This window comes from Capricornis sumatraensis, chromosome 16, assembly GCF_032405125.1.
Source record: "Capricornis sumatraensis isolate serow.1 chromosome 16, serow.2, whole genome shotgun sequence".
In the NCBI taxonomy this organism is placed as follows: domain Eukaryota; kingdom Metazoa; phylum Chordata; class Mammalia; order Artiodactyla; family Bovidae; genus Capricornis; species Capricornis sumatraensis.
In genome coordinates, this window is record NC_091084.1 from 61,779,411 (window position 1) to 61,807,214 (window position 27,804).

At 44.8% G+C, this 27,804-nt stretch overlaps 1 protein-coding gene across 1 annotated transcript in view; it reads right to left on the minus strand.

Annotated features, from left to right (window-relative positions):
• MPPED2 (metallophosphoesterase domain containing 2) overlaps positions 1-27,804 on the minus strand; it is a 198,993-nt gene that overhangs the window by 7,165 nt on the left and 164,024 nt on the right. Inside the window, exon 4 of the mRNA XM_068989095.1 lies at positions 1,296-1,411. Coding sequence (XP_068845196.1) covers positions 1,296-1,411 — 116 coding nt within the window. The remainder of the gene's footprint in view (positions 1-1,295; positions 1,412-27,804) is intronic.

Genomic DNA, 27,804 nt, shown 5'->3' on the forward strand with positions numbered 1-27,804 from the left:
AACATTTAACAATTTAAGACGATAGATTTCATGTTTCTGGTTTTGAATACAATTTTTTTTCTAAAAAGGAAACTCTCCTACTATAAAGGAAACATCTGGATTGTCTGAGAATATCTTCGTTTGACGAGGATGTGCCAGCATAATAGACACTCAGTAGATGGGAGGATCAGGGTGGTGGTCCTGTTTGGAAAGGGGCTTCCCAGGTGGCTCAGCAGTAACGAATCTGCCTGCCAAGCAGGAGATGTGGGTTCAATTTCTGGGCCAGGAAGATCCCCTGGAGAAGGAAATGGCAACCCACTCCAATATTCTTGCCTGAGGAATCCCAGGGGCAGAGGGGCCTGGTTGGCTATAGTCCATGGGGTGGAGAAAGAGTCAGACACAACTTAGCGACTAAACAACAACAACCTGTTTGAAAAATATTCTGTGGCTAAACCGAACCACTAACAAGCACATGAATCATTAGAAGATAATTATATAAATCGAATAATCATCTTCCGGCCCACAGTCTGGATAACTGAAGGTAGCTGTGGTGCACACTGGCAATCTACAGCGGGATGCAGCTTCACTGTTATCTGTAAGATCCAGCATCTTTAAGCAAGGTGCAACACACTGTGCCGTGCCTAGTCGCTCAGTCATGTCCACTCCTCTGTCCACCAGGCTCCTCTGTCCATGGGGATTCTCCAGGCAAGAATACTGGAGTGGGGTGCCATGCCCTCCTCCAGGAGATCCAGGCTCGAGCCCAGGTCTCCCGCATTACAGGCAATTTTTTTTTTTTCCATCTGAGCCCTTACTTAACACTTCAGCTTAAAAAAAGAGAGAGAAAAAAGATTCTTTTCCTGTATAATTAGCTCAGTGTTAAACTTTTAAAGATCTCCTAGGTTCCACTATTACATGGAAAAGGAAAATGAGTTACTCTGAATGAAAGATTCCATCATTTCATTACCATTCAAAAGCCCTGTGATTGGGAGGTCCCCACCCCACCCCCTCACTCCAAAGTGAATACAGTTCTTAAAATAAATGATCAAGCTCAAAGGACTGTGGTGCTTTATGCTCATTTGATTTTTTCCTGAGTTGACTAAATCAAAAAATTTAATTTCAAGAACACCTGTAAGCCCAGCAGAACTGCTGAGTTTAATTATCATACTGGGTTTCTTTAAAGACATTGACTTTTCTTTTTTCGATCACTTTTTTTTTTTTTTTTTTGAGGAAAATGATTATGTCCCTGAAGCATTAGTCATTATGCTTGGGAAAAAAAGGCATCACAGATAACGAAAGGACACCTTTGCTTCACTTACCTAGAGGAGGTCCGTGTGTCATGAGTATGTCAATGCCCTCGGGGATGAGGTTCCACTTGTCCAGCAGAGACTGACCTCTGGGCAGGTTAAAGCCCCATCCATTAAACCACGGGGTCCTTTGGGGGAGACAATGTACATGGTATCAGGCCAGCAGAGCCACATGTCCGCTCTATACTATTTCTCTCTCACACATTCATTCCCCTACGGTTTGCATTGCTCTCTTTTCTCTTTTTGATGGTTGGCCCTGGCAGCAGGATGCTTTTTTGTTGACTGCTTCAAAACCAGCGCATCTGAAAGCCAGTGTGGAGCCTATGAATGTTCAACTAGAAAGGGGCACAAGAGCCTTTCCAGTGGAGACTTTCCCAGCAAACCTCTATCAAAATCTTAACAATGCTTTGTCTTTCCCCAAATTTCAGTGCTTCCAAAAGATGCCCAACCCAGATCTGAAGCCTGTCCACTTTTGCTATAGTGCTTAGGGCTAAGAAATTTCACCAGTCTCCCCTCTTTCTCACCATCACTATGGAAGGGCTTCACCAGAAAGATTCTTACTGAAATTCTTGGAGAAACAGACAAGCACTCTGAAGGCAGAAACCTGTGCACTTATGAGATGTTTTGAACATCTTGGACTGAGACTGCTGCAAAGAGCTGGGAGGCGGGGGTCTCTGAAAGGGGAGAAGGGACACAGGGAACAAAAACTCAATGTGGAATTTTCCCCCATCAGCAAAAGGAAGACTTCTGGGGACATACTTGGTCACTCTGGAATCCATTCTCCTGACACCAAATGCATGCATTCCACCCTCTCAGGGATGTCTGCTCTAGGAATGAGTTTCTGAGATTGATGCTCTACATTGAAATGATGGTGTCTTTGTCCATCCAATGAGGATTTTTAACTGGAGCTGAAAATGTCTCTATCATTTATAACAATGGGAGAATGATCATTTTTCTTCTATAAGTACTACAGGCTAAATCACATCAGCACCAAACAGCGCCCAGTGCTGTCTTGTTCCCAAATATCTAGATGTAACCATTATTTTTCAAAACCAATTCTCTTTTGTGCTGCAGGAAAATTCTAATTTACTAGGGTATACACATCAAAGACAAGTTGGTCAGTTTCCTGGCTAAGCCCAACTTTTCCCTTCAGCTTAAGCTGACCCGTCCATGCCCACTGAGAGACGTAACCCTGTGTACAAGGGCACCTGGTTTGTCACAGCTAATACAATAGGGGCATGACTATTTAAAGCCAGTCATGGGTTAGACTAATCAGTGACTCTCAAGACTCTGCACTCAGAAACACTTAACCATCATTCTTTTGGGGGTGGGCGTGCATAGTCAAGGGGCTTCCCAGGTAGCGCTAGTGATAAAGAACCTGCCTGCCCAGGAGACATAAGAGTTATGGGTTCGATCCCTGGGTCCAGAAGATCCCCTGGAGGAGGGCGTGGCAATCCACTCCAGTATTCTTGTCTGAAGAATCCCATGGACAGAGGAGCCTGGTGGGCTACAGTCCACAGAGTCACAAAGAGTTGGACATGACTGAAGTGACTCAACACACACACGTGCAAGGTCAAGGCCAGAGGTGAAAGGATGGCACCTGGCAGCCCGGTGAAGATCCACCTTATAGGTGAGAACCACACCTGAGGTGGCTGAGAGTACATTTCAGAGATAACAGACTGTGTGGCCTCAGCTAGAAAAAGAGAAACCAAGGAAATATCTGACTTGGTTCCTAACCAAGGCCCTAAGCTATCCTCAGAAAATGTACTTGTAATAACAATAGCTATACAGTAACAATCATCATTATTAAAGCTATTATTTAGTGAGTGTTCACTCCATGTCAAGGTACCACTCTAAGTACTTTATTTGTATTAACACGTTCAAAGCTCACAGCAAGCTCATGAGATAGGTGCTCTTATTAAGCACATTTTACAGATGAGAAAACTGAGGTACAGAGTGGTCAGGTAAACACAGGCAATGAACTAGACAAAAACCCAAGCAGTCTGATTCCAAAACCAAGCCTCTTAATCACCATGCAATTCTCCTTCTCATATACAATCTGGATTAACTTACTTCTTGCCGTGAGTAAGCCTCCCTCTGCATTCTTTCAAGTTTGAGTGTCTTATTGCTTGAAGTCAAATAAGCTCTGAACCAGAATAGTACATCAACTGCATGGTTCTGAAATCCAGCCATAAAATGCTGAAGTACACAGGGATGGTTTCTGCCTATGAAAGTCATCCTCAGGATTTTGCTGGAGCTGCCTAAAGAGAGGGCTTCCCTGGGTGGCTAGGTGGTAAAGGACCCACCGGCCAATGCAGGAGACGGGGCTTCGATTCCTCGGTCGGGGAGATCCCTTGAAGAAGGAAATGTCTCCGACGTTGGGAGGCAGGTTCTTCTTTCTCATTTGTAAAAAGTGGATTGCCATTTTCTTCTCCAGTAACTCATTCTTGCCTTGGACAAGGCAAGAATGGACAATTGTCCATGGACAATCCCATGGACAGAGGAGCCTGGCGAGCTACAGTCCATGGGGTCACAAAAAGTCAGACACAACTTACTGACTAAACAACAACCTAAAGACAAGTCGTGGTTTCATCTCTGGGATCCTAACTTGAGGAAGTATGGAAGCCTAGTATTGCCCGGGAGCTATTTTACACTGTGCAGACAGTTTGTGCTTGAAAAAAAACCACCACAAAGAATGCCAAGCCAAGAAGCGAGTGCCTTGATGATCTTGTTGTCACAGGAAACCACATTTTTCTTCCAAGTATATAAGGCACCAAAATCCTTTTCTTCTTATTAGTCTGAGTTAGATCCTGTTTCTTGCAACTAAAATAGTTCTAGTATATGCAGCTATTGTGTTTAGCATGGTGGTGGTGGTGGTTTAGTCATTAGTGTTAATTGCTCAGTCGTGCCCAACTCTTTGTTGGACTGTAGTTCAGACCCCGTGGACTGTAGCCCTCCAGGCTCCTCTGTCCATGGGATCTCACAGGCAAGAACACTGGAGTGGATTGCCATTTCCTTCTCCAGGGGATCTTCCTGACCCAAGATTGAACCCAGGTCTCCTGCACCGCAGGTGGATTCTTTACCGATTGGGCTATCAGAGAAGCCCTGTAAATGACCTGAGTATCTGTGACTGGCAATCATTATCCACACCCCAAGATATCCATGTCCTAATCCCTGGAGCCTATAAATATATTACTTTTCATGACAAAGGGGGATTAAAAGTCTGCCAATGGAGTTCAGGACCTAACCTTAAACTATGGAGATGATCCTGGATTACCTAGGTGGGTCAGTGAAAGCACAAGGTCCTTAAAAGTGAAGAAGGCAGGCAAATGAGATTAAAGTGATGCCGTGTAAGAAACAATCAACTTGCTGTGGCTGGCTTTGAAGAGGAAGGAAGAGGAACACAAACTAACGAATGTGGCCAGTGTCAAGAAGCTGGAGAAGGTAAGGGGAGAAAACAAAGGCTCTCACAGAGACTCCGGAAAGGAATACAGCCCTGCTGACACCTGGATTCAGCCCAGTGTGACCGCTGTCAGATTTCTGACCAACGGATTGAGAGGTAATAAATATGTGTTGGCTTAGGTAAGTGGATAAAGAAGATGTGGTATACATATACAATGAATACTACTCAGCCATGAAAAAGAGTAAATGTTTCACATTTGCAGTAACATGGATGGACTTGGAGGGTTTTATGCCACATGAAATAAGTCAGACATAGAAAGACAAATACTGTATGGTATCACTTAAATGTGGAATCTAACAAATACAACAAACTAGAGAATGTTACAACAACAAAAAACGAAGCAGATTCACCAGATATAGAGAACAAGTTAGTGGTTACCAGAGGGGAGAGGGGAGGAAGGAGGTGCAATACGGAGGGAGGGGAGCAGGAGGTACAAACTGTTAGGTGCAAAATAAGCTACAAGGATGTACTGGACAATGTGGGGAATATGGCCAATATTTTATAATAACTATAAATGGAGTATAACCTTTAAAAATTGTGACTATATTGTATACCTGTAACAAATGATATTGTACAACTATACTGCAGTTTAAAATATATTAAAAATAAATATATGTTGTTTTATGCTACTAAATTTGTGATGATCTGTTACAGCAGCAAAAGAAAACTAACAGAGTATCAAACTGTCTGGTTATAAAATCTAGGGACTAAATAGGGACTTCCTTGGTGGTCCAGTGACTAAGACTCTGTGCTCCCAATGCGGGAGGGGGGTTCGATCCCTGGTCAGGGAACTAGATTCCATTGGCTGCAACTAAGACCCAGCACAGCCAAATAAATAAATGAACAAATAAACAAAATATACTTGAAAAAAATCCAAGGATTACGAGCGGCCTGAGACTCACCTGGTACACAGTGTACGTTCAATCAACAGTCCTTCCATAACCACACTGTCTGTGACCCTTCCAGACCTTAATGAGCCAACCTTGCTCTCTCTCGACTTTTGGGACTACCCTGTCTTCAGGATCTTCAATATTTTCATTAGAGTCTAAAACAGAGCTTTGCCAGTTTGGGATGCCCATCTTTCCCCTTTATTATACAATAATGACCCGCTTCCCAGATTTGTTTTAAAAGTAAAAAGAGAGAGAGAAAAAAGGCAAGTTCAGAACCCAGTGAAGACTTAGTGCGCATTCTGGCATGAGAGAGAGGAAAATAAGCAAAAACATCTGTTTTCCTAGATTTTGAAAACAAGCTTCTGGGCCGATGGGTCCTGTCTGAATGGTGAATAAAGAAGGGTTTGAAAGAGTCCCAAGCACACCCAAGTCGTTGGTACAATGGGAGGCTCTGACTTCATTGCCGGAGTCTGTCCGAGGGCAGTCAGCCCCTGAACCCCCAGGGTATCCCAGCAGCTTCCAGAGTCAAAGGAATGGGACACTCTTTCCAGTTTTTCCTCATAGAATTTTCTCTTAGAAACCCACAGCCGTATCCCCCCAGGAAATGCTCAGTTTTACAAGGGCTCTGTAAAAGATTAAGACAGGCCCATGGTCTAGAGATACCTTAAATTTTATTTGGTTAATGTTAAGCCTATGACAAAATCCAGATGGTTCCAAGTTAAGGGTAAACTTTGAAAATGTTTGGCTTTTCTTTTGATTCAAACCTGTATGTGCACAAGAGCAAGAGAGAGGTTAAGTTATATGAAAATGAACATTTATCAAGTCCCTGATATGCTTGCTTCCCTGGTGGCTCAGACAGTAAAGAATCTGTCTGCACTGTGGGAGACCCAGGTTCGATCCCTGGGTGGGGAAGATCCCCTTAAGAAGGGCATGGCAACCCACTCCAGTATTCTTGCCTGAAGAATCCCTGGGACAGAGAAGCCTGGCGGGCTACAGTCCATGGGGTTGCAGAAAGTTGGACACAACTGAATGAACATAAAGAAATATGCTTTCCGTAGGGGTCTGGTTTTACATAGACTAGTATATTTATTAATAATTTCTTATAACAGTCCTTGATACTGGTATCAACAATCCTTGATATCGAAAAAAAAATAATCCTTGATAATCCTTAGGTATTATCAGCTCTGTTTTTAGATAAAAAGCCTGATGATCAGTGATGCCCAGTTATTTATTCATGTTCCCAGGGTTGGCAAGAGGCAGAACCAAGATTTTAACCCAGATCTGCTGGCTTCAAAGCCTGTGTTCTTTCTGTGCACAATGCAGAACTGAAACCTTGCAGCCCAGTTTTCATTCTGGCTTTCACATATATAAACAAGGCTGATCAATACAGTCTCTGAGGCTGTGCATTGCGTAACTGCAGAGGGCTCCATGGCACTGTGATGGAGGTGGCTCTTAGTGAAAATTCAGTGTGACTTCAACAATGCTGGATGCTTTCTGTTCTTCTGGATCCTCCAGATCAGGCCTTTTCCATAAGACAGTGACCAATAAATGGGAAAAGCAGCCCAGTGATGAGCTCTAGAATTATACCAACATGGTACAATAAATGGGACATGTAGAAGTGGGAGACCTGTGTGCTCATTCGCATTCTGGAATCAGTTCACCAAGGCACAAGACCTTTAGATAGGAGAAAGGACCTCAGCGGGCCAGTTTCTTCATCTGAGCAAAGAATAAGAGGGTGGATGCCATTACAGGAGTTCAGGACTGCTTTTGGACTTCCCTGGTGGCTCAGATGGTAAAAGAATCTGCCTGCAATGCAGGAGACCTGGGTTCAATCCCTGGGTTGGAAGATTCCCCTGGAGAAGGGCATGGCTACCCACTCCAGTATTGCTTTTAGGCTGCAGAAATGTTATGCAGAGGCCCCAGACCCAAAGCAGGTACAGGCAGGGGTGTTCTTGCTGGGGAGGAAGGGGCTCCAAACCTGCTCACTCCCTCAGCCCCCTCCTCCTTTCTGACCTACGCTTCTGAACACAGCTGGCAAAACTTGGCATTTGATGATCTTTCTGTGATCTAAAAACCACCAAATTCTATCACTCTCTGCAGCCTATCTATGTTCTGAGTAAATGCTGCAAATTGCTCTCAATGAATTACCTAAATTGCCTGTAAGGGACCAAGTCCAGTGTGGGAGAAATAGCCGCACAGAGTGGAGACTGACCGTGTCAGCATCAATGAATAATGTTTTATCCAGTTGAGTTTCAACCTGAAACACGAAACCCCAGGACTAAGCCCATCAGGGGTTCACTGGAAAATGTGTGCGCAGCCAATCTCCAGTGGCCCACAATGAGTTTTGTTCTGTAGCAATGGGGAGGCAAGAGGGGGAAGGAGGAGGAGGAGGAGGGAAGAATCCACAGGAACAACGTCTACTGCCTCGGCCAAGGACTTAACAATTAGCTGTGACTAACAAATGCCACATGGGAACCGACTTGTAAGAAAATGTCCCACAAAGCACCCCACTGCCAAGGGCCAATCCGAGCCCGCGACTGCCCCTCCTAGACAGGGATCAGAAAATCCTGGAAGGAAGGGGAGGACTTCAGCTGCCTGAAGCCAGTGGACCGAAGACTCAGATGGATGGATGCTGGAGATGCTGTCAAGGCACCCTCCCCCTTGTTCTCAGAATTACAGGCACTTGGCCTCTCTGGGCTGAGAGTCCAGGGGCAGGTGCTATGGGAGTTCACAGAGGCAGAACTTGTTCCGAACAATGTCAATACAAAACAGGTTTGTTCTCTGGAAGCAGGCTAAGATGAAATCGCTGCAAAGGTCATGTGTGTTTGCCATACACAATCCTGTGGGGCGGGCGGAAGGGAGCTGCTGGAGCATAAATCCCAGGTTTGGACAGGTGAATGGCCATTCACTCCCCCACCAACTTCAGTGGGGGCTGGGCACACCCCAGCAAAGCAGGATTTGGAAACGAACAGTTGGTACTTGTTCAGTTCAGGTGGGCTACTCAGGTTTACAGTCCTGGTGTTGGGCAGTGCCAACAATTCCTCAAGGGCCATGGGACTAGGGTAGGGTGCATCAGCAAGTTTTAGGATTCTTAATGAAGACAGTTGCCTGGGTGCCCCCTGCAGAGATTAGGGCTGGAAGCATAGGTGGGATCTGCTGGGATTCTGCACGAAAGCTGTAAAGGGGAAAAGTGCAAGCTCAGGGAACACCCGGATTTAATTAAGAGCTGGAGGGTTGGCTGTGCCACTTAAAACTACAAGAACCTGGGGGTTTTGTAAAAGTTAGCCATTCTTGTTTCGAAGGCAGTAGGTACAATACACATTCAAGTCCCAGGTCTGTTCACTGGCTGGCTTCTCTGCCACTTAGTTTCCTCAACTTTCAAAATGAAACAGAATATCTGCCTAAGTAGATAAAGTGAGACGATGTAATTTATGTAAAACTTTTGGCAGAGAACTGCCAGAGAATATTAATGCGTAGCTTCTAATTTATATATGCTATATACCGACAGTGTGTGAGATGTATATATACACATGTGCACACACATAATTGCTCACGTTATTTTTTTCTCTCTAGAATTTCCCAAGCTACGGCTCATCAAACCCTAGACCCCCTGCACCAGACTCTGGAAAAGTCCCCAGTGCACAGGCAAGCATTACTAGATGGCTAGATAGTGCCTGATTTCCTCTGGCTGATTACTTATTAAAAGGCACTTCCTCAGCTCACTTCTGAGTGGAAGTTTTTCAGAAAGGCACTCCCTTGCTTGCTGGCTGGCTTAGTCTTGCATAGACAATCCCGTGGAATGTGAGAGCACAGGGCAAAACGGTTAGTCAAGGCTGCTTAGCCGGCAAGTACAGGTGGCTAGATTTTGACAGGATTTTAAATTGGGGAAGTTCAAGGAAAGGGGTTGCTCTGGGTCCCTGGAATATTTATAATAAGGGGGCTCAGAGAGGTTCCGTGGAGGAACTGACACGCTACTAATTAAAGCCATCACTGCCGCCTGGCACCTCTGTGAAGCAAAACTCAGGAACCAGGAGCCAGTTTCCACATTGCCTTTCTTTTCTAAACGGTGGAGCTTCAGAATCGCAACCTCCTCCACACCGGGCACTCGCGGCTACCATCGGCCCCTCTGACTACACACCACATCAGGTCCGAGAGAAGCTAATTTAACCACCGCTGGTTAAAATCACACCGCACTTCACAGTGCCTTTCACATGCCATGAAGCTGTCATGATAATTCTTGATCTCTGGCTCACCTGACAGCTTAGCCCTCCCTTGACTGCAAAGCTTCCCGTCAGTTAGAAACAGCAGTTTCCCTGGCCCCAGATGTGTCATCCTGAATATCCAGATGAAAGGCAGACACCTGCCCCGCTCCCCTCCTTGCTTCCTTTTCTCTCCGCAGCTTGGAGTTTGTTTAAGAAGCCAGCCCTCTCCCTCCCCAAGTCCCTCCACTTGGCAGCCTGGAAGTTACTCTCCCATGCAATTAAAAAGCTGTCTTGCATTAGCCCATGGAAGGTCGTGCAGCAAAGGGACGCACGCGGTAACTGACATCGCTAGAAGAGAGACGCAAAGCTGAATTTCGGGGGGAGACTGACACCCCTGGGCAGCTGCCTGGAAAGCCTGCCTTACCCAAACCACGGGCTCAGCTGCCTCCAAAGGGCAGGGCCGGCCTCTCTCACACCAGCTGTCTAATCCCATCACTTCACTATGGCCTGGTAGCTTCGCCTTTCGTTATGAGGTCCTTGGGATGAAAAGAGATACTGTGTTGATAAAGGGCAGGCCTGGATGAATAACATGGTTGGTTGCCATAGACAGGACAGGAGCAATTCACACCCAAGGCAGTCACCTGAGGCCCATGAGCTACAAGTAGAGGTTCTGTAATCCCAGGCAGCACACACCTCTGTCTTGACAAACAGGCTGACAGTGTCCTCTTTTTGTAAATAATAAGGAGCAAGTGTCAGAACTAAGCCTTTGCTACCATGTTCCTCTCTTGATGGAAAGGACATGATGTAAGCAGAGTTTGCTTTAGGAGCCAAGGGAAAAAAAAAAAAAAAAAAAAACCCACTCTGACCTGTTTTTGAACTTGGTGTGCCCTGAATTATTAAAAATAATGTTACAGCAGCTGCCAGGCCCTCCGAAGCATACCTGCTTTTAATCTTCAAAACAAGTTCACAGCAGGAAGAGAAAGATTTTCAATCGGTTTCCTTCCCATTGGGCTGTGACGGAGACTATTCCCATCCATCAAGGAAAGAATCTGACAGGGGAAAGGAAAGACCGTGGCAGGACTTCTGTCTTGGTGGGTAGGTGAGGCGGCCTTAGGGTTATGCCCTGATGCTTCCAGACATGGCTCTTGGTTTTGTTGACGAAGAAATCAGAGGACCAGGTACCAGGGTGCCTGACCAGGAGGGGCCTTGATCTGAGCACCCCCAATGCGACCTGTATTCATTGACATCTAATCCCCAGCAGGAAGAATTCCTCAAAAAGGGGCATCACGGCTGAGTTTGAAAGAAAAAGGAGGCTCAATGGATAGAGAGAAGTAGCAAAAAGAAAGGCAGGGCTCATTTTCTCCAGTTAAGTTTTATTGTAGTAAAATAAAAATATATAGCATAAAATTTAATATTCTAACCATTTTTGAGTGTCTAATTCAGTGGCATTACGTACATTCACAATGTCGTACAACCATCACCACTGTCCATCTCCTGAGCTTTTTCACATCCCTGATAGCAGATGTGACCCACTGACAATAGCTTCCTGTCTCTCCTCCCCCGCAGCCCCTGACAGCCACCATTCTATTTTCTGTCTCCACAAATCTGACCACTTCAGGTGCCCCAGGTAAGTGGAATCTTACTGTATTTGTCCTTGTGGGTCTTGCTTATTTTGCTTAGCATCATATGCTCAAGATTCATCCAAGCTGAAGCATGGGTCAGAAATTCATTCCTTTTTATGGCTGAAAAAATTCCACTGTATGGGTATACAGCATTCTTTTTTTTTTTTTTTCATCTAAGGTTTCTGAAAGTCCAGGATGTGCCAGGCACTAAGCTTGGCCATAAGACATCAAGGATGACAACTCTGAGTTCCTTTTTGCAGTAAGTGCACAGATACTGGGCTAAAAGCTCAGAGGATGGGATCGGTATGGTCCTTCTGGGGCATTTAATCATTCAGCAGACATGACCTGGATGCCTATAGTGAGCCAGGTTCTGGCAAGGTCATTGCTGGGAATACAGAACTAAACACAGTTTCTAGGATAAACCCATGGCTCGCCATTTCATAGGTAAAGTTGCCCTGGACTAGAAGTCTTTAAATGCTGATCTTCTTTCCTAAGTAACCTAATTTCTGAAGAATGTGGGGGAACACCAAAATGATCTGAGGATGAATCCAGCAATTTCAAGGGCAGACTGGACAGGAGGGGACCTGGGGCAGAGCAAGCAGGACTTTGGGGAGAGGTGTCTCCTTCCACGTCCACCCCTTAGGAAGACTCCGGGGCTAATACCAGAAACACGAAACAGAACCACATCCTACTGGAGAACGAGCCTGGCAGGGCAGTGTGTGTCACACGCCTGGCTGGCTCTAAAGCACAGGACAAACAGGACAGGGGAGGAGGTGGGAAGACTGCCAGGTACTCAGCCAAGTGTGCAGACAGCACCTGCCCCCACCCCACTATCCTGCAGACATGTCACAGACACCTAGTGGGAAGGGAGTCTTTATCTAGCTTAGGTTTCCCCAAAGAGTAAGAAAACGAGGAAAGGTGGCTTTGGGGTTAGCTGGATATGATCGTGTTACATAATGAACTCTTAAGAATTGATATTGACAGACAGGGATGAACTGATAAAATCTCTGCTCCCAAATAGAGGATGAAACAGTATTTTATTGTGTTTTGTTTAGAACATGTCTGTGTTGAGTGTGTTTTGTCACATATACATTTTGCTTTTGCTGGTTTCTTTTTATATAATTTTATATTTGAGGGCACCAGGGGGAGGACTGCATTGGTAAGAAAGCCTGACCCTAAGAAAGAGGCCCAAGGAGAGTAAATGATCAGAGGGCCAAAACCCACTAGGCAGCCACTTGTTAAACATAACAAGGAAGATTGGAAGTTCAATGACATCTTTGGCCTGATTCACCACTGCGTCCCTAGCACCTGGCACAGAGCAGAAACTTAAGTATTTGTCAGCTGAACTGAGCTAAGAATGAGTGTTCATGAGGTGTTTGTAACGTCATGAGAAAATGTGCATTCCCTGATGGTCAGTGGAAAAGCCAATTTACAGATCAGGATGAATCCAAGGACGTAAAAATATGCTTAGAAAAAAGAAACAGATCAACATGCTAAATGGTAATCTCAAAGGCTACAGATAAATCAAGAATGATTTTTCTCCCTTCTATTTGTCTATTATTCTTTACTTTTTCTATACTGAATATCATTAGGGGGGAAAATTTTTTTTATCCAGTGTGAAATGACTACAGGCTTCCTCAGTGGCTCAGCTGGTAAGGAATCTGCCTGCAATGTAGGAGATGCGGGTTCAATCCCTGGGTCAAAAAGATCCCCTGGAGAAGGAAATGGCAACCCACTTCAGTATTCTTGCCTGGGAAATCCATGGACAGAGGAGCCTGGCGGGCTACAATCCATGGGGTCACAAAGTGTTGGATACAATTTTGTGACTACACCTAAAATATCCATATAGTCGAATGCAAGTTGAGCATGGATGGAAAGATTTGGAGGATCCGTAATCTACTTAGACTGCAAAGCAGTTTCTTCCAGAGGGTGAAGAAACTGATGGATTTAGGGGACTTGTGCTCAGGAAGCTGGCACAGGGCTTGCTTTCTTTTTCTCCCTTCCTCATTGCCACTTGTAGGGATGGAAAGGTGTCTTGAGCAGCAGTCTTTTTAAATTACTCAAGTAATTTAATACATATTTACTGCCCCTTGGAAGAAAAGCTATGGCCAGTCTCCTTGGAAGAAAAGCTATGATCAACCTAGACAACATTTTAAAAAGCAGAGACATTACTTTGCTGACAAAGGTCCATCTATCAAAGCTATGGTTTTTCTAGTAGTTGTGTATGGATGTGAGATTTGGACTATAAAGAAAGCTGAGCACTGAAGAATTGATGCTTTTGAACTATGGTGTTGAAGAAGACTCTTAAGAGTCCCTTGGACTGCAAGGAGATCCAACCAGTCAATCCTAAAGGAAATCAGTTGGAAGGACTGATGCTGAAACTAAAGCTCCAAAACTTTGGCCACCTGATGTGAAGAACTGATTCACTGGAAAACACCCATACACTGGGAAAGACTGAAGGCAGGAGGAGAAGGGGACAACAGAGGATGAGATGGTTGGAGGGCATCACTAACTTAATGGACATGAGTTTGAGCAAACTCCAGGAATTGGTGATGGACAGGGAAGTCTGGTGTGCTGCAGTTCATGGGGTCGCAAAGAGTTGAACACGGCTGAGTGACTGAACTGAACTGAATTTAATACACATTTACTGAGCATCTGCTACATGCCAGGTGCCAGTCTGCTGGGGGTGGTTCAACTTATAGAGGGATTTTAGTCTGACTGTAGGGCTTCCCTGGCAGCACTGGTGGTAAAGAACCCGCCTGCCAATGCAGGAGATGAGGATTCAGTCCTTGCCTGGATGGGGAAGATCCCCTGGAGGAGCGCATGGCAATCCACTTGTCCCTGCCATGACAAGACAAGAATCCCATGGACAGAGGAGCCTGGTGGGCTACAGTCCATAGGGTTGCAAAGAGTCAGACCCAACTGAAGCGACTTGAGCGTGCATTCACACACGTAGGTAACGTTACATATAACTGCATACACTCTACTCATTACAAATCATTCTCTCATTTATTAGTTCACAACAACCCCGAGTGGTGGGCCAGGTATTAATTTTAGAGAAAATGGTGTACAGAAACAGGAATTTTAGCAACTTGCCAAGGTCACCTATAGCTGAGGTGGCAAGCACACAATTCTATAGTCCGAAGATTTGAAGTTTACCGTGTGATCTCGGAGTTCTCATCTCTACAGCAGAGATGACAGGACCCACCACGCAGGTTTGCTGTGAGCACTGACTGTCATCCTACATGTAATGCATTCAGCAGTGTGTCTGCCCTATATTAAGAATTCACTGTTGGCTCTTACCATTATTATGAAAGCTAATACCATTATAAATATTGGTATCACCAACCCTTTGGTTTTTGTTTCCTAATTTACCTTCTTTGTACCCCCACAAAGTGTATCTCTCTCTCCATTTCTCAGATTTAGACTATAGGTACCAAGGAAATAAGTAGATCTATTGTAAAGCAATGAGTGGCCATCTGAGTCCAGGTGAACCAGTTTTAGATAACCAACGGCAAGGCACTGACTTGGTGTCTGAAGATCTGGGCCCTAGTCTGGGCTCCTCCAACTTACTTGCTACAAAACCCTGAGCAAGAAACCTATCGGATCTCCTGTTTCCATAACTGCAAAGGGGATAACGACTTTGATGAAACTTGCAAGCTTGTCACACAAATGCCTACATAAACGAGTTGCAACTACATAAAAAGTGCCTTCTGATGAAGTGCCTTGGAATTCCCATGTCACTGGCTGTCCGTGTTGCCTGCTCATGCTGTTTGAAAAGTTCAGAGGAACCAGAGTAAGTGACAAGTAGGTCAGATGTAAGTTAAAGTGCTGGCCTCCATTTATCTACCATTTTGGCTCTAAATGACTGGTTTCAATCCAGACCGATTTAGTAAAGTGAGAAAACTGTGACCGCAAACTGGCAGGACACACAATCAGAGGAATGAGTGAGAAGCTTAAGCTGCCCCTTCAATGCAGAGGTTAAAGCGAGTAGACAGACCCGGTGTCTCTGTCACTGTGCGCCAGCCAACCATATATTATTAATTGGGCTCAGCAAGCATTATCCAGCACCTTCCACTGCAAGGCTCTGGCAAGGCCTCCAGGGATCTACATACAATGCAAGACCAACCCAACCTGCCATCTGGTTGGGATAACGAGATAGTCACAGGCAAGACTGTCCTCCCATCTCTGCCCATTAAAATTCTACTGAGCCCTTAAGGCTCAACTCGTATTTTCCCTAAGAAGCTTGCCCTGATCCCCTCGGCACTTTCTTTAATCGTCATTTGGGGAATTTCTTGCACTCTGCATTATCCCTTGCTTGTGTGTGTATGTGTGTGTGTTAACTTATTTCCTACTTCCAATAAGCAGGTGAATCCAATTTGTGCCATGAAGGTCTCTGTATTCCCCAATGGATTGTCCTATTTATACCGGGAACCCCAAGATCTAGCACTGTACCTGGTATATGACAGATGTCAGGAAAACATTCATAATAATGAAAAAAGCAAAAGGAGTTTAGAATAAGGGCCCAAGGGAGTAATCCAAGTAATATGTGTGTCTGGAGGTTAGACTGGGGCAAGACAGATGAAGGTCTGGGTTTTTGAAAAACAAAGGCCATTTAAAGATACTGGATTATAAATCTTACAGATCTGTGCTGCCAAATATGCTAGCTACTATGTGGCTACTAAACACTAGAAATGTGGGTCGTCTGAATCGAGCTGTACCATCAATGTGAAACACACACTGCATTTTGGATTCTTCACATAAAAAAAGAATGGAGAAATATCATAATTTTTACATTGGTTACATGTTAAATGATAACAGTTTGGATGTACTGGGCTAAATAAAATATATTATTTAAATGGATTTAATTTTTATTTACTTTCTAGTGAAGCTACCAGCAATTTTAAAATTACACATGTGGTTCATGCTATATTTATATTGGGCCATGCTATATTTGTACTGGACAGTGCTATCACAAGCCACACAAATGTTTACACTATGATTCAGTAATCCCTATTTATGGATTATATCCTAATAAAATAACCTAAAAGCAAGTATAAATGCTATGCACAAAGTTTTTCACTACAGTGTTACTTATAAGAGCAAAATATTGGAAGCAAGTATATTCAAACCTCCGTAAAAAAATAATAGTTAAGAAAACCAAATAATGGTGTATGAAAATACAACAGGTGAGAAGGCCTTCTGAAGGAGCTCATAAGATTTCCTGGGATGAGCAATGACTGGGGAAAAATGGGAAGGAAAAAAAAGCAAGCTACTCTTTTGGTCGGAATGGTATGGATTTTTTACTTGAGTTCCCAAGCTTTCTTGGATTTTTTTTACCATAAGAAAACAGAAAGGAGATGAGCCTCTGGTCCTGGACAGGTATACACGGCTGGCTCAAAGAGGAACGGGGTGTCTAGAGTTAGACCCATGTCTGCACCACCTCCTGCTGCTCCCTCTCTGAGTTTGCCCGTCTGTAGAATGGAGACAATGACTGTATCTACCTCATCGGTACATGGCTCAGAAATTTAAATAAACTAATCCACTAAAGTTCTTCACAGGATGCCTTATCCACAATAAGCACTAAATGAAAAGCTGCTGCTGCTGCTAAGTCGCTTCAGTCGTGTCCAACTCTGTGCGACCCCATAGACGGCAGCCCGCCAGGCTCCCCCGTCCCTGGGATTCTCCAGGCAAGAACACTGGAGTGGGTTGTTGCCATTTCCTCCTCCAATGCATGCAAGTGAAAAGTGAAAGGGAAGTCGCTCAGTCATGTCCGACTCGACTCTTCACGACCCATGGACTGCAGCCCACCAGGCTCCTCCATCCATGGGATTTTCCAGGCAAGAATACTGGAGTGGGGTGCCATCGCCTTCAGACACCACAGCAACTATACAACAAGTGCGGACTTCGCTATTTTTACTGTAAAGGTTATAGGAATAGTATGACCTAGTTGATCGGGACAGCAAAATAGAAGGATGGAGCCTGCATGCTCATAACACTATTCTGGCTGTGTTATTCACTTATTTTCAGTTTTTAGAATCTTTTATAGCTGTTGAATTTACTCAGCCAAGGTTTCACCTTCTTTTTTACTTTTAATGCCTTGAAGGATGATGAGATTGTAAATGTTCCATATAATGTGATAGTGAAATAATTTAAACAGAAAAGTATTTAGGTCTGCTGTCTCTCACTCAGCAGCATAACTCTTAAAAAAGCCAAGCTTACTCTCATGTCAAATTCCAGTTTTTCTCCCCAGTATATTATTCGTTCCGCTCCAATTTATTTAGAATACTAAACACTATTAATCTCCAGGTGACCTTCTATTAGTCAGAAACAAAACCAGGTCAACTGCTTTGTTGTTTCTCAAAGAATTGCTGAGGAAGTCAACAAATCTAGAAAAAGAAACATTTTATTTTTTTGATACTCAGTCCTGTTCTTTCTCTAATAAGAGACTAAGCAAGTTTGCCTGAAAACAGACTCTTTGTTTTATAAATAGAACATTGTTCAAGGTTTTCTAGAGGTGTCTGCTAAAAATAAAGAGGGCTACGATTTATTTCTTTATAGCTTTCAAAATAAAACACGAAAGCCTGAGCTTAACTAAATGTGTTATATTTCTATTTTGAAAAGGCATCTTTATGTTAGCCAGACCTGATTTCTGGAAATGAAATTACCCAGAAATTAGATTTCCTACGTTTATACAAGGTGTGGCTATGTAAAGTAATGACACCAAAGTGGTTTTTATTTTCAGACACCATGGTGTTTTGTTTTAAACACCTGCCCCAGAATGAACACAACTGAATGTTGTTCTTCCACCCTATAAAGTACTCACAATTCCTCTTTGAAAATCGCTCCCTTTGAGGGGTACAATGATGATTTCAAAATATGAATTTAGGTTATCTGCTCATAAACCTACAGCATTACTCTGAAGCTGAACCCACTGGTCCCCGGATTGTGAAGGGACTCTGTTCCAAACTGTCTCTAGGTTGCCTGGCTGGAACTGAAGGGTCATGTTGTGGAAATAGGGCCACGTTCCCAGGGAAGACCCCAGCAGCCCAGCTAATTCATGACTGACAGACAATGATAAAGCTAATGCTAAGAGCGCCATCAACAATTAGAACAATGTGAACTTGGGGAAAAGCCCACTTTTCAGCTCTGGACGCTATAGGGACCCATTTCTCACGGCCTGGGGTGGGGATGGGGGCTCTCCCATGTCCAGTTCAGTGGTGACTCTGGGGCCAGGGGCAGAGACTGTGAGTTGGACAGAAGTGAACTGAGATTTCCTGATGTAACTTTCCAGGGCAGTATTTACTATACTAGGTCCAAGAGAGCTGATCCACTGAGAGCGTTTGAGAGTATTCTGGATCACAAAGAGCTCTAGAGATAAGCAAGTCTGAGAAATGCTACTTGCATTTCCTCTCCACTTGGGGGCAATTGCATGAATGCTGCCATAGTAAAGCTCTGAGAAAGCCAAGTGGAAGATAAATGTTTACCCTTATATCACTGAACATGTTCCAAACATGTTCCAAACAGGCCCCTGTGAATCTTGTCCCACTTTTCTTCTATGATGCCTATACATAATGTGTCACTCAGTTGTGCCCAACTCTTTGTGACCCCATGGACTGGGGCCTGCCAGGCTTCTCCATCCACGGAATTTTCCAGGCAAGAAAACTACAGTAGGTTGCCATTTCCTTCTCCAGGGATCTTCCTAACAGCTAACATTTATTTAAAGCTTACGATGTGGAAGGTACTGATCTAAGCACTTCACATGCATGAGCTCACTTAATGCCCACACATGCAGCCTTCTGAAGCAGATGCTAAGATTAACCTTATTTTATGGATGTGGAAACTGAGGCAAAGAGAGGTGACAGATTCCCAAAGGCACACAGAGACCCGTGTTTCATGACCATGCCTAGTCAACCCTAGAGACCAATCTCCTTGAAAGCCTTCTTTAGGAAACACTGTCCAACGGGCAGGTCCAGGCTCCCTCAGATGACCCGTCAGCCCTTTCCTTCCTTACATTAGTTTCTCACTCACATGTCCCAGCTTTGGAGTTTTTAAAAAGCAGGATTTGGACATTTTCTAAGGGTTCCAAGTTTCCCTCTACAAGTTTGCAATGGAAACAAAGTTTAACAATCTTTATCCACAAAAGAGATCCAGGCTTCAGAGGAAATCAGGTTTACTTTATCCTGGTGTATTAGCCTCCCACTGCTGCTATCACAAATTACCACAAACTTAAAACAACATGCGTTTATTATCTCACGGTACTGAAAGTCAGAAGTCCAAAATCATTCTCCTTTGATTCAAATTAAGCTATTGGCAGTGCTAGCAGCTTTTTCTGCAAGCTCTTAGGGAGAATCCATTTCTTGGCGTTTTCCTGCTTCTAAAGGCCACCGCATTGTTTGGTTCCTAGCCCTGTATCACTCCGACCTCTGCTTCTGTGACCACATCTCTCCCTCTGACCTTCCTGTTTCTCTTTTGTGAGGACCCCTGCGATGACACTGAGCCCACCGAGATAATCCAGGATAATCTCCCCAGCTCATTGCCATTGGTATCATCGCAGCTACAAAATCAATTTTGCTATTGTAAGGTGACATTCACCAGTGTTGAAGATTAGGACGTGGACATCTTTGGGGGCCCCTTAATCTGCCTACAACACTGCACTGAACTACTGGGCAGCTGCAGAGGAAAACAGGGACCTGGAGTTGCCAGGAGGGAGGAGATGGGGAGTCATTTGGGGCCCTGAATTCCTGCTGCAGGAGCAGGGGGAAGGGACAAGGTCATGGGGTCTTTCCCTTCCTCACTTACCCCATTCACCATCATTAGCTTGGCTAGCAATGGCCCCTGAACAGCAGAGGGGAGATGAAAAAGGAAGGCAGAGCTGTGCATCCTTAAAGACGTTGGGATTTTTATTTTACTTTTTTTACATTTTATCTTATTTTATTTATTATTATTATTTTATTCTGGCGGTACTGGGTCTTCCGTGGGGCACACAGGCTTCTCCTGTTGGGGAGCTTGGGCTCTAGAGCACGTGGGCTCAGCAGCTGCAGCACGTGGACTTCTCTCATTGTGGCGTGTCGGCCCAGCTGCCCTACAGCATGTGGGATCCCAGTTCCGCAAACAGGAATCGAACCCACATCTCCTGCACTGGAAGGTGGATTCATAACTGCTGGACCACCAGGGAGTCCCAATGTCGAGATTTTTAAAATTGAAATCAGTATTTACATAATATGACAAGTACAGGCATATTTTTGGTTCTGCTGAAACACAACACTTTAAAAATCTTCCTGGTTGTCAGAGTGCATAACACCATCTACCTTCAATGGTACTAGGGACAATTAAATAACTCAGTACCTATGCTGTGCCTGAACCAGTGCCTGGCACACAGAAACTCTCAGTGAAGTGTAACCATTCAATTTGGTGGTTGTTATTCCAGTACCAAAACAATTGCATAGTCACCTACCAGATGCTTTCAATACACGCCTCCCTGGAGCCTCACAGTCACCCTATGAGCCACGACACTCTTTTTTCTGTTTTATAGACAATCAGATGAGGCGAGGTCTACAGTGTTTAAATCACTCCACAGGGTCGCACATCTGACTGGCAGTCAGGACCCCAACTCTGCCTCGAGTCCACAGTTACGACATTTCCACTTCTCTCCAACTCTGTGGCTCCTATTCCTCCGGGGCCCACAGAGCATTTCACAACCACGACTTATCAGAGTGAATAGAGCTTCCAAGTGAGTTCCTAAGGGGCTCTTGTTTGAAGGCTTCCCTAGTACCTCCTTCTGGGTGCCAGTGTCTCAGAGAGTTAGGGAACCAGAACTGGTGTTCACACACACTTTCCCGAGGTCACTTCACTCTGATAATACATCATCCCCTGTGTGAAATGGCCCCAGCCTCTATTTGGTCAAACCCCTTCTTCTCAAAGTCTTTTAAAAAACAGTATAAAAACGGTGCTGACTTTTTCAACATCTGGAAACTTTCAAGCATTAGAGTTTTGCTGTGCGCGTGTGCCAAGTTGCTTCAGTAGTGTCCGATTCTGTGCGACCTTAAGGACTGCAGCCCCCCGGCTCCTCTGTTCATGAAATTCTCCGGGCAAGAACACTGGAGTGGGTTGCCATGTCCTCCTCCAGGGGGTCTTCCCGAATCGGGGATTGAACCTGTGTCTTTCATGTCTCCTGCACTGGCAGGCAGGTTCTTTACCACTAGTACCATCTGGGAAGCCCAGAGTTTTGCTGACTGTCCCTAAAACAGAAAGCTTTGAGCCAGGAGTGGCAGTGTCAGCCAGTCACGGCAGCTCCACATGTGGACGAATACCCAGGATACACACATGGATGCTGCCTAAGCATACCACATGGTGAAAGAGAGAAAAATGTCTTTCCCCAAACCATCACAACCAGGAAGGACAGGACATTCTTTAGCCCAGGAGCTGTGACTCCCGCTGGCCAGCAGAGCCTGCCTGCCCATCATTCCAATCTCTCCCCTACACTAGAGTTTCAGTTTTGTGCGAGAGATGTAACTTGGGGTTTGAATTTCCAGCTCTGCCTTTACAAAAACGGTCAAAGTCCCCGTGTTAAATCACGTGGGATCCAGAGGCAGCAGAGTGGGTATCTGGTCTCAAGCCAGCCCGTCAGTGGGCTTCCCTGGTGGCTCAGCAGGTGAAGAACCTGCCTGCTGATGCAGGAGATGTGGGGTCAATCCCTCGGTCAGGAACATCCCCTGGAGAAGGAAATGGCAACCCATTCTAGTATTCTTACCTGGAAAATCCCTTGGACAGAGGAGCCTGTGGGCTACAGTCAATGGGGTCACGAAAGAGACAGACACGATTTAGTGAGTAACAACAACAGCCTGTCTTAAACTTCAAGACGCAGGACAGAGGAGCTCAGGAAAGCACTTTCAGTTTAGCACTGCAAAAAAACCTCTCCAGGCAGGAACCAAGAGACCTGGGTCTTAAACCTGCCTCTGAATGATAAATAGTCGTTGTCACCTGACGTCTGTGGCTAAACCCTTGTAAGCAGTTGTTTCTTCATCAGTGGGTAGAGGGTTGAGGTTCCACATGTTATGGTTTGCACTATCTAACAATGTAATCTGCTAACCCGTGAGCACAGAGCCTGGTATATCAATCACCTGATTTTCTTTAGCGTCTGTCTCACTCTCTCAGCTGTCAGCTCTATGAAAGGAGGCACTGTTTGTTTGTTTGTTTTGATGCACTGGGTCTTCATTGACGTGCACAGGCTTTTTCTTTTTTCTAGTTGCAGGATGTGGGCTTCTCTTGTTGTGGAGCATGGGGTTAGTTGCCCCACAGTATCTGGGATCTTAGTTCCCCAACCAGACATCAAACCTGTGTCCCCCTCATTAGAAGGCAGACTCTTTATCACTGGACCACTAGGGAAGTCCCAGGGAAGGCACTTTTTAATCTTTGCTGTATTTCCAACAGTGCTCATCCCTTATAAGATACTTGAGAAATATTTATGGAATCCAAGAACAAAGGAGCATGGTGTTGTGCAGCAGCGTGTCATGCACACTTAAGGGTGCATGAGAATCTTGCAAGGCCCCTTTAAAAGTTCAGGAGGTCTGCGGTGGGCCTTGAGAGCGTGCATCTTCCAACAAGCTCCCAGGTGCTGCTGGTGATACAGATCTTGAGACCCTCTGGTGTCATGGTCAAGAGCTAGCTTCCGGGGCAGACTTTCTTCATTCTAATCCTGGCCATTTACTTCTTCCATCTCTCTTAACATCAGCTTCCTCAGTTATGAAAATGCAGATCCCAACAAAAACCTACCTCACAAGACTCCTGTGTGTAGAATACTTCCAACAGGACCTGGTATTTCAAAAACCTTGTGTTTGCTATTATTATCGGGAGATTTTTCTCTCCTGCTTTGATGTTTTTAGCCTGTGTTTATATCAGTTGTTCCAACAACAAAAGGAGAATGTACAATTTGCAGAGCCTGGCTCTTACCTCAATAGTTATTCTGCACGTGACCGGGGACCAGCTTTCCCCCATGAAGATCTATATGGATTTGGACCTATGCTGAGTAACGGATAATTTCTCATTTAATACATCAATAGACCTTTAGACGTTTAAAGTGAGCACCTATATTTCCCAAATTAGGCCAACATCCAGTTACAGTGATAAGTCTTCTGCCTAAAGAGTGTGGCCACAAGGGTCCAATGGTCAAGGCCATGATGGATTCTGACGGATATCACCTTATTGAGACCACCTGGGCTGGCTGTGGGAAGTGAAGAGAGCTTCCTCTATTGAAGCTGAAGGAAAACAGCAGTGAAACAAATTTAAACAACAATCAGATTTAAGCAGCTTCTATCAGGAAATTAACTTTAATGGATATTGTCATCACCAGGCCTACCTCAGAGTTGCTGGGCTCACCGTGTCATGATGCAATTAAAAAAAAAAGTAGGCCTAAATGCTGAGTTACCCATCCACAACTCAGGATGGATCTTGTCTTTACTATTTTATGTTTGCTTTAATATGCTCCTTTCCCTGTTCGTTCAAGCTTTTCTATGATTCTATTATACTGATTACACACCTTTGCAAACGACTGCACACCTTACCTGAGATGGAAGCTCAAATTAAGACCGAGAGATGGAATTTTTGTTTGCCACTTTCTCTTAAGTGAGACCTGAAAAACCCTTTTTTCTCCGTCACAGTCCAACCCTAGAATCATGAGGGTGCTTGGAAAGGGCTGCTCTCTGTTTCCAACTAAGTCTTCTCCTTCTAGAAGAATAAGAACTTGCCCTGTTATCTGGGCTATGTGATCTGGGGCTCTTCTCCATGAAGACTCACTCGCATTCTAGACTGAGTCCAGTCTCCAGCCTTCCTCCAGCCAGCAGGCCTCTGAACAGCCTTCCCTCTTTATTCAAAATACCTCTGGATTCTGCACTGGAATTTAGGCCTGGGGTTCAGCTGTCGTCTTCACTTGCTATTCAAGATCAAGAGATCAAGAGCAGAACAAGGGAGGCAGTTGGAGGGCATCTGACCTCATGGGAGAATTTCTGACTTGTTAACAAAACGGGCCTCCGGGGTCAAGGAGCAGGAATGTGACGGAGCTGACAGGGCTGGCCACCCAGCCCATCCGACAGCACTACAGGATGGGAGCAGGGGCTCGAGAGCCACACGACTGGGTGCGAAACCCGGTTCCCTATTCGTGAGCTGGGTGAACTCTGACACACCCCCCTCACACCTCAGTGTCTCCATCAGTAAAAGCAGAATGATAGTGCTTCTGCCTAAGGAAGCTGAGTGCAAACATGTAAAATCCCAAACTTCCCCTTCCCCCCGTCCTTCCTACCTGGCAACTGTAAGTTCATTTTCTAAGTCTGTGAGTCTGTTTCTGTTTTGTAAGTAAGTGCATTTGTATTATTTCAGAGTCCACATCTAAGGGATGTCATACACTGTGGACACGTACACACAGCTCTATTTAAAATGGATAACTAACAAGGTTCTGCTGTATAGCACAAGGAATCACGCTCAATGTTACAGGGCAGCCTGGATGGGTGAGGAGTTTGGGGGAGAATGGATACATGGACATGTATGGCTGAGTCCCTTTGATGTTCACCCTAAACTGTCACAACATTGTTAATAGGCTATATTTCAACACAAAATAAAGTTTTTTTTTTTTAATAAATAAATAAACTCCTTGCCCTCATTAAGATCAATCCACTGGGATGACTCTCCCTTTTTTGTTCACGAGCATTTGTCATTCAATGTAGTCTCAAAGCAAAAAAAAAAAATAAAAAAAGTAAACTAGAATGCTGCCTGACACATTGTGAGTTGTTCATTAAATGAATAAAATCTATTGAGCCCTGCTATATGTCGCAGATGGCCAAGAAATGGCTCTTATTCTTAAGGAGTTCATGGTCTCTTAAAGGAGACAGACTTGGGAAGAAGTAAGTGGTGCAAGGCAGAGGAACCAGAGATCATATTGCCAACATCTGCTGCATCATTGAAAAAGCAAGAGAGTTCCAGAAAAACATCTATTTCTGCTTTCTTGACTATGCCAAAGCCTTTGACTGTGTGGATCACAATAAACTGTGGACAATTCTGAAAGAGATGGGAATATGAGACCACCTGACCTGCCTCTTGAGAAACCTATACGCAGGTCAGGAAGCAACAGTTAGAACTGGACATGGAACAACAGACTGGTTCCAAATAGGACAAGGAGTATGTCAAGGCTGTACATTGTCACCCTGCTTATTTAACTTCTATGCAGAGTACATCATGAGAAATGCTGGACTGGATGAAGCACAAGCTGGAATCAAGATTACTGGGAGAGATATCAATAACTTCAGATATGCAGATGACACCACCCTTATGGCAGAAAGTGAAGAGGAACTAAAAAGCCTCTTGATGAAAGTGAAAGAGGAGAGTGAAAAAGTTGGCTTAAAGCTCAACATTCAGAAAACTAAGATCGTGGCATCCGGTCCCATTACTTCATGGGAAATAGATGAGGAAACAGTGGAAACAGTGTCAGACTTTATTTTTTTGGGCTCCAAAATCACTGCAGATGGTCACAGCAGCCATGAAATTAAAAGATGCTTACTCCTTGGAAGGAAAGTTACGACCAACCTAGACAGCATATTAAAAAGCAGAGACATTACTTTGCAAACAAAAGTCCGTCTAGTAAAAGCTATGGTTTTTCCAGTGGTCATGTATGGATGTGAGAGTTGGACTGTGAAGAAAGCTGAGGGCCAAAGAACTGATGCTTTTGAACTGTGGTACTGGAGAAGACTCTTGAGAGTCCCTTGGACTGCAAGGAGATCCAACCAGTCCATTCTGAAGGAGATCAGCCCTGGGATTTCATTGGAAGGACTGATGCTAAAGCTGAAACTCCAGTACTCTGGCCACCTCATGCGAAGAGCTGACTCATTGGAAAAGACCCTGATGCTGGGAGGGATTGGGGGCAGGAGGAGAAGGGGATGACAGAGGATGAGATGGCTGGATGGCATCACTGACTCGATGGACATGAGTCTGAGTGAACTCTGGGAGTTGGTGATGGACGGGGAGGCCTGGCGTGCTGCGATTCATGGGGTCGCAAGAGTTGGACACGACTGAGCAACTGAACTGAACTGAACTGAAGTGGTGCAAGTGTGTGTGGAGTGATGCGCTCCAGCTGGAGGATAAATACAACTTCCTTTTATTAAGCACCTATTAGGTGCTTTCTACATCTGTCCTCTCTTTAATCCTTATAAGAGTTCTGCAAAAGGTAGGAATTCCAGTATCAAATTACTTATGAAGATGAGACTTAAGGAGAAGTTTAAGTCACTGATCTACTAGTTACAACTAAGTGGCTGAGCTAGGATTTGGATTCAGAGCTGCCCGACTTCAAAGTTCATGCTCTTTCTCCTGACAAGATACAGGCGTGAGATGCTAGGAAATTATGTGCCACGTGCCCTGCATCCTGGGAGAACCAGGTGGAGCCAGAGGGTAGGAGACAGTCGTTTTTTTTTTTTCAACCTATACATAACTGTATGACTCTGGAGCAATTACCATTTTCCCTTGTGCACCAGCTTCTCCAGGTGTAATACAGTGCTTACCTGTGATCTACCTGCAGTGCCAGGTAGAGTTAGTGTGAGATCAACAGCAATAAGCAGGGCAGCCCTGAGAAGCATCTGGGATGCTAGAGAAAAGTCGGATGCTCCAGCTCTAAACCTCAGAGCACAACCGCCTTGGTGGCGTGCTCTATCACCCTGTCTTTCTTGAGCTGCTACGGTGCAGTCCTACCTCCTGACCCAGGTGGAAAGCTTCCTAAGGGCAGGCACAGCATCTTCCCCTTTTCTCGAAACCCTACAGTATTATGGCTGCTTTTAGACACAGAGAGGGGCTTCCCAGGTGGCTCAGTGGGAAAGAAGCTGCCTGTCAATGCGGGAGATCTGGGTTTGATCCCTGGGTTGGGAAGATCCCCTGGAGAAGGGAATGGCTACCCATCAGTATTCTCGCCTGGGAACTCCCATGGACATAGAAGCCGGGTGGGGTACAGTCTGTGGAGTTGCAAAAGAGTCAGACACGCCTTAGTGACTACACAAGACACAGAGAAGGAACACACTAACCAGTTGTTCAGTAACAGAATTCCAGTGAGGGAGAAAGATTTAAGTAAAAAATGACAAAATGTATCCAAGAAATAGCAGAAGGATAAGAAGTTAGGTAGAACAACTCAAGTGGCCTAAAACAAACTGGGCAAGGAATATTTCCTGATTCAGAAATATCCTGGCTTCAGATAAACTCAGGTTAGGCCCTTGTACTTCCAGATTCAGAGAAGAACAAACTCTCTAACCCTCTAAAGGCTTGCCAATCACTAATTATATGGCAATTATTCTATTTTGGGCTCTTGCTAATGAG